The following is a 7,384-nucleotide window of genomic DNA, read 5'->3' as shown; positions in this document are numbered from 1 at the left end:
TCCTCTCAACACATTGACACGCTGCTGCCACTACCACCACCATTAGGAACACCTCACTAGGTAGGCCAGCAATGCTTATAAACTTTATAAAACATATTATTATATTTTCTTATAAAGAACATATTTTAACTGAACTCTCTGACATCCTCAGCCTTGCCATTCACAAAAATAGGAAGAAAAGTTCCCGTTTCCTGCTGTCTCATGTCCCCGGCCTATACAATATTTTTCTTCTGCAGACCCTTCAAAAGTCTGACCAAATCCTCGTTTCACTTGCATTATAAAGTACTGAGGATGCCATCTCTCCCCAATCACAGGTCCTAAAGTCTAAGACAGAAGCGCAAACTAGTGCTGCCCGATTCAAGAAAAAAAAAAAAAATTTCGATTCGATTCAGCCTATTGAATTGGTTTTTCGATTCAACTTTCCTGCCCAATTGGGTGGTTTGTTTTTTTTGTTTTTTTTTCAAACATCCTAGTGGGTTTATTTTATAGCTTTTTCACCCCCCTTCTCCTAACCACACTGGCGCTGTGGTGTAAGTAAAGAAACAAAAAGGACTGTTCCTCTCTCTGTTAAATCCTAGCTCACGTTTGCGGTCTAACACCAGCTCTGGCAGGATACACATTTCAAGTCTGACATATTGTAATCACAAAACAGAAAATAAAATTAGTTTTTCTACCTTTTATTGTCTGGTTATTTTTCAAATCTTGTTGGTCCAAGGCTCTGGTTGTCTTCTGATAACTTGCTTGCCAGGGTCTCCTTCTTCCTTCTTTCTGCATGCTAGCCATCCATCTGCCATCTCTGTCCTCCCCGTTTCCCTTCCCTCCCCAGGAGGTCTGGCATCTTTCATTTTTTCGTCTCCCTCCGCAGATCCATCTTTTCTTAACTACCCTTTCATCCAGCATCTCTCCCTCCTTCCCTACCACCCCAGGCTCCACCATCTCTCCCTTTCTTTTCCCAACTACCCTCCTATCCAGTATCTCTATCCCCCCCTCCACACCTTGTGTCCAACTTCTCTCCCTTTCTGTTAATTCCCTCTCTAAAAACCATGTTCCATCATCTCTCTCCCTCTTCTCTATTTTCAGACCCATTATTTCTTCCCACCCAAAGTCCGGCATATGCGCATTTCTTTGAACACCCCCATTCCCTCCGTGTATTTCTACACCAGGGCCCCCCTCCCTGAAGGCCTGTCCCCCCCTTAAAGGTCTGCATCTCACCCCTGAAGGCCTGCACCCCCCCCCCCGATGGCCTGCCTGCCTGTCCCCCCACCTTGAAGGCCTGCCTGATCCCCTTGAAGGCCTATCCCCCCCTTGAAGGCCTGTCCCCCCCCATTGAAGGCCTGCACTCCCCGAAGCCCTGTCCCCCCCCTTTGAAGGCCTGCCTATCCTCCCCCTTGAAGGCCTGTCCCCCTTTGAAGGCCTGCCTGCCTGTCCCCCCTTTGAAGGCCTGCCTGTTCCCCCCCCTTGAAGGCCTGCCTGTCTGCCTGTCACCCCCCTCCCCCTTGAAGGCCTGCCTGCCTGCCCGCCCCACCCTGAAGGCCTGATGCCCCGACCCACCCCGAAGGACTGCTCACCTCCCTGGCCTCCCCGCACTACCTACGAAGCAGCCCGCAGCGGGATCGCGATGCCAGCGATCCCTGCGCTGCTTCGGCGCTGCTTCCTCCGCTGTGGTCCCGCCCCTCCTCCCAAGGGGGGGTGAGCGGTCCTTCGGGAGGGGGGGACTGAACGCCAAGGCCGGGAGCACCCCTTCAGGGCTAGCACTCGGGGCAGACTGCCCCCTCCCCCCACCCCTTGATAGGCTACTGGGTGCTGGTGACTTGAATTGCCCTCATTGAAGACAGGCTAGACGGAAACAAAAACAAAACCTGATGATCCACAGTGAAAACAATCCACCATGAAAACAAAACCAAAAACTGTGGATACAGATGTTCTGGAGATAATTTATTAAACACTGACATATAAAACCATGAAAATTCAATTGAAAAAGTACAATGCTAAAAAATATGGTGAGTCTGGGTGGATTTTTATCACCATATTTTTTAGCATTGTACTTTTTTAATTGAATTTTCATGGTTTTATATGTCAGTGTTTAATAAATTATCTCCAGAACATCTGTATTCACAGTTTTTGGTTTTGTTTTCATGGTGGATTGTTTTCACTGTGGATCATCGGATCTCCCCATTTTTCTTTGTTGACAGGCTAGATCAAGGGTCTCAAAGTCCTTCCTTGAGGGCAGGAATCCAGTCGGGTTTTTAGGATTTTCCCAATGAATATGCATGAGATCTATGTGCATGCACTGCTTTCAATGCATATTCATTGGGGAAATCCTGAAAACCCGACTGGATTGCGGCCCTCAAGGAGGGACTTTGAGATCCTTGGGCTAGAATAGATGGACCATTGGTCTGATCGTGTAGGCTATTCTTATGGTCAAATTGCCGAAGGTACAAAATAAGTACCTGTCAAAAAATATATAGAAACGGTATATCAAGTCCCAGCCCTTTCCAAAAGGAGAATTGCTCCTCCTCCCACAAACGATCAAAGAGTTCGTCTCTGCACAGCTACACCACGCCGTTGCTGGGGAACGCGCGGGAAATGCCTACGTTCGGGTGACGTCCCGGCGTCTGATTGGTTCTCTCTTCCCCTCCCCCCCCCTCCCACGGCTGTTGTCGAAGAGGTTCTTTCGGGGCCGGCGCTTAAGGCCGTTTCCCCGGTGTTTTAAATGGCAGTCCGGGGCCGGCGCTGCCAGGCCGGAGCACCGTGTTAAGCGGGGTTTCTGAGGTGACCGGGACGTTGCCGCGGGCAGCATGGTTAGTGCGCGCGAGAAGCTGTTGGGAACCACCGACGTCCCCCTCCCCCCCCCTTTCTCGTGCGCTCAGTTTAAAGACAAACGCCTCGCAAAGGGGCGGAGGGGAAGCTGTTGGCTCCGCTAAACGTCGCTGTTTCTGAAATATTTGGGTACCTAACGCTTGAGCTGTAGAAACGAACGTTGGGCCTGCTGCTCCCGGACCCCTCCTTCCCCACCCCACCCCACCCCCCCATCCCCTGCAGTCCGAGCCCGGTACGCGGCCTCCACGGCAGCAGCTGTAGAATAGCCGCTTACAGGATGGCAGGATTGTTTCGCAGAGGCAAAGTCGGTGCGAAGGTAGTCAAACCTTCAGACTTACACCCTCTCTTAATTCATTTTTAGCCCCTGCCCCCTTTAAAGGTTTTGATAGACTCAACAGTCATGGTCATTGCACCCCCCTCCCCTACAAATGCAGGCTAAAGTACATGCTGATAAGGGTTTTTCTGTTTGTTTATGAGGCCAAGGGTGGCAAGCTGCAAATGCATCCTATGCCGTGTACTTCCCAAGTGCTCCTGTCCCTCACACTTTACCTATGTCAGCAAAAGAAGCCAATAGATGAGATGCAATTTTATTTTGTTTATTTAGATTTACCAACCACCTTATGAAGAGATTCACCCAAAGCAGTTTACAATACATTGAGTACCGTATTTCCCCCAACTATAGGCCGCAGACAATGCTGAGTTAACGTTTTAAAACTTAGATAAAGCCGCCCCATGTTACTAGCCGCGGCTTATGTAACAGTTACTAGTGGAAATGAGGCAGGCTGCGGCTTATCTAGAGTAGCTGAACTTTTTTAAAATCCCCCCCAGTACCTTTTTAAAATCCCCCTTAAATACTTCCTTTGCTGGACCGCTGCCGGCTACCTCCTGCAATCTCGCAGCCAGCAGGGCAGGAGCAATCTTTTTGGCATCCAGCCTGGCCCCGCACTGGTTCCTGAATGGCTACCGTCAGTTCTCATGGGACTCGCAAGAACTGACGGCAGCCATTCAGGAAGTGGCGCAGGGCCAGGCTGGATGCCAAAAAGATCGCTCATGCCCTGCACCGCTGGCCGCGAGATTGGAGGAGGCAGCCGTCCAGCAAGGGAGGTATATAAGGGAGATTTAAAAAGGTACGGGGGATGATTTACAGGGGGGGATGTCTTTAGATAGGCCGCCCCAGTTAAGCAAACTACACCCAGTACTCATATTCGTAAAATCAAAGTATAATCCGCAGCCTATACATGGGGAAATACAGTAGTAATCAGGTTAAGTACTCTTAAGTATTTTCCCTATCTCCCTGCAGGCTCACAATCTAATTTTGGCACAACTTGTTCCCTTGTGCCCTATGTGTTTGCCTTAACCATATCTAGCTAGCTATATAGTCTTGACTTTTGGTGCCCCCAAAAAGCTGCTACTCTAGCCTTGTCTAATGGAATGACACTTCTTGGAGGTGCACTTGCTACCATAGCTCAGCCTATCCACTCTCCTCTTCCCACTCAAAATAATTTTTTTTTTTTTCTGGCAAGTCACTTAACACTCCATCGACTCAGGTACATATTTAGAATGGAAGTTTCGCAAGAGGAAAATACCTAACATAAGAACATAAGAATAGCCTTACTGGTTCAGACCAATGGTCCATGAAGCCCAATAGCCCATTCTCACGATGGCCAATCCAGGTCACGAGTACCTGGCCAAAACCCAAAGAGTAACAACATTCCATGCTACCGATCCAGGGCAAGCAGAGGCTTCCCCATATCTTAATAACAAACTATGGACTTTTCTAAAAACCTGAATGTAACTCTCTTGAGCTGCAACAGCGGGACACCCTATTACCAAGATCAGTTCAACTGTACATATAACTTGCCTTCAATTTAACCACTCATCTATTCGTTCCATTTGCCAGCTTGTCCTTCTGTTCTATATGTCTCAACTGTACCTATCTCCTTAGCTGCTTAGTAACAGGTTTTATTGTTTTGTATTGAGCATTATATCTATTCTTTGATTGTTCTAATCATTCTTCTTTAAATGTGTGCCATTCGTATTGTGCTGACATTGTGCAGACAAGTTTCTGCTGAACCGGAATGTACGCAGGTGAGGCTGGTCTTGGTTAGGGCACTGGTCTTTGACTTGGGGGCTGCCGCGTGAGCGGACTGTTTGGCACGATGGACCACTGATCTGACCCAGCAGTGGCAATTCTTATGTTCTTATGTCTATTGGATCATTTGTATTCTTTTACCATATTTCTATTATATGGTGGTTGTCCTGTGCTAATTATGACTGAATTCTGTAAACCAGTGTGTCTCAAACTTTCTCGAGCCGGGGCACACTAAAGGTAGTGGCCATGGCTTGAGGCACCCAGAAGTGCGCGAATGTTGCCATGATGACATCATCATGTCAACGTCTGCACATGTGCAGATGCCAGTAGGGGGTGCCAGCAGGGAAGAGGGCCGGAGAGAAGGAGAGGCACTGGCACCAGCTGATTGCCTACATCAGTGTTTCTCAACTACTTCAAGCTAAGTACCCCCTAAATCTAACAAATATCAACTGAGTACCCCAACCACAGACCTCCCTAGGCCCACCCAAGCTCTGCCCCAGATCCCATCCCAATTGTAATGCAATTTTGTTCATTCATTTTTCATATACACAGCAGATATAAATTTTCAAAACCGACACATTTCAACTACTATATTGAAAATAAAATCATTTTATCTACCGGCGATTCTCTGCAGGCTGCTGTAATTAGCTTTAAAGGTGAGACCGGGAGGCCAGGGGGAAGCCAGAGAATGCTAGAGCAGTGTTCTTCAACCACCGGTCCACAGAAATTTCCTGCCGGTCCACAGGGCCGGCATGTGCATCAGGCCCAAAACTGTGTTCTTCAACTGCCGGTCCGCGGTGCGATCGATGCGTTGTTAATAAGATTATATTGTGTGTGTGTATGTATGAGAAATGAATGGAAAAAATAGTGTTACAATTAGGGCTATGGGGGCAGGGTCTGGGGTAGAGATTGGGTAGAGATGGGCAGGGTCTGGCCCACGACTTAGCCCAGTGTTCTTCAACCGCTGATCTGTGAACCGATGCAGGTTCACAAAATAATTCTTTTATTTCTGCCGGTCCATAGGTGTAAAAAGGTTGAAGAACACTGTACTAGAGAGAGGGGGGAAACATGCAGGCCTTTGGCGAATTGGGCAGCGCTGGAGCTTATTGCATAGGCATGTCAGCTGGCAAGCACTTCTCTTCTTCAGTGTGCCGTGGCATACTTGGAATCTCAGGAGGTACACTAGTGCAGTGTTTTTCAACCGCTGTTCCGCGGCACACTAGTGTGCCGCGAGATGTTGCCTGGTGTGCCGCCATCAGGGCAGTACCACCAGTCTAGGGAGAGGGGCGGTCCGCCCCACGTGGACAGGAGAGAGCTGGACGGGGGACCCGCAGAGTTCAATACATCTCGAGCCGTGAGGCTCGTCTTCTGTTCCCGCCTGCCCTGCAGCTAACATATAGCCGATCGCAAGCGTTCCCCGATGTCAGCGCTGACGTCGGAGGGAGGGCTTAAGCAAAGCCTGCCCTCCGACGTCAGCGCTGACGTCGGAGAATACTTCCGTTCGGCTATTTGTGTGCGGCAGTGCAGGCAGGAAGCAGAAGACAAGCCTCGCGGCTTGAGCTTCGTTTTGGTGAGAAAGTTGCAAAGATGGGCTGGGAGGCAAACACGGAACACAAAAGGGGGGAGGGAGTGCGTTTTGGACACAAGGCATGAACCTGGGAGAGAGGAAGGGAGGGAAAGAGATGCTGAGGTGGGGGAGGGAATGCGTTTTTGGACACAGAAGGAATGGACTTGGGAGAGAGGAAGGGAGGGAAAGAGATGCTGAGGTGGGGGAGGGAATGCGTTTTTGGACACAGAAGAAATGGACTTGGGAGAGAGGAAGGGAGGGAAAGAGATGCTGAGGTGGGGGAGGGAATGAGTGTTTGGACACAGAAGGCATGGACTTTGGAGAGAGGAAAGGAGGGAAAGAGATGGTTGTGTACACGGGGAATAGAAGAAAGGAGAATTTTTGGTCATAGGGAGGGAGTGAGGTACAGATAGTGGCATACCAGGGTGGGGGGGGTGCGGTCTGCCCCACCCCGGGTTTACGTCCCAAGGGGGTGCACAGCTGGCCACCCTCCAGTGTTGTCCCTAGGCCGGCAAACTGCGGCTCTTTAGCCACTTGAGTGCCACCGCCGCCAACGGTGTTGTTGGCGGTGGCAGCATTATAAAATACTTTCTCTGTGTTTATTTGATTCCTATTCAAGAGAATTACTTTATATATAGTCAATATAGGCACAGAGTTAAATTTTTTAACATTTTCTAATGGTGGTGTGCCTCGTGATTTTTTTCATGAAACAAGTGTGCCTTTGCCCAAAAAAGGTTGAAAAACACTGCACTAGTGTGCCTCGGCACACAGTTTGAGATACATTGCTATAAACAGTGCCAAAAAGTCAGCGTGGACTAAAAAAAAACCATGTTAAGCACTATTCTGTAAACAGCACTCAAAGTGATTTTTATTCCGTCATTATCTTGCAGTTCAAGGCGGATTAC

General features: G+C 49.0%; 1 protein-coding gene across 4 annotated transcripts in view; it reads left to right on the top strand.

Moving 5' to 3' along the window:
- Nucleotides 1-2,633: 2,633 nt before the first annotated feature.
- The window catches only part of OTUB2 (OTU deubiquitinase, ubiquitin aldehyde binding 2), a 95,717-nt gene continuing 90,966 nt past the window's right edge, over nucleotides 2,634-7,384 (top strand). The window contains exon 1 of one of the 4 annotated variants that reach the window (XM_033953346.1): nucleotides 2,634-2,801. In XM_033953346.1, the coding sequence (XP_033809237.1) occupies nucleotides 2,799-2,801 (3 nt within the window). In that variant the 5' untranslated portion in view covers nucleotides 2,634-2,798. The other 3 variants (XM_033953348.1, XM_033953347.1, XM_033953345.1) reach the window with 3 other exon arrangements.

The sequence above is a fragment of the Geotrypetes seraphini genome, chromosome 7 (assembly GCF_902459505.1).
Source record: "Geotrypetes seraphini chromosome 7, aGeoSer1.1, whole genome shotgun sequence".
Lineage (NCBI taxonomy): Eukaryota > Metazoa > Chordata > Amphibia > Gymnophiona > Dermophiidae > Geotrypetes > Geotrypetes seraphini.
The sequence above is the reverse complement of the archived record's forward strand: the minus strand, read 5'-3'. Positions and strand labels throughout refer to the sequence as shown.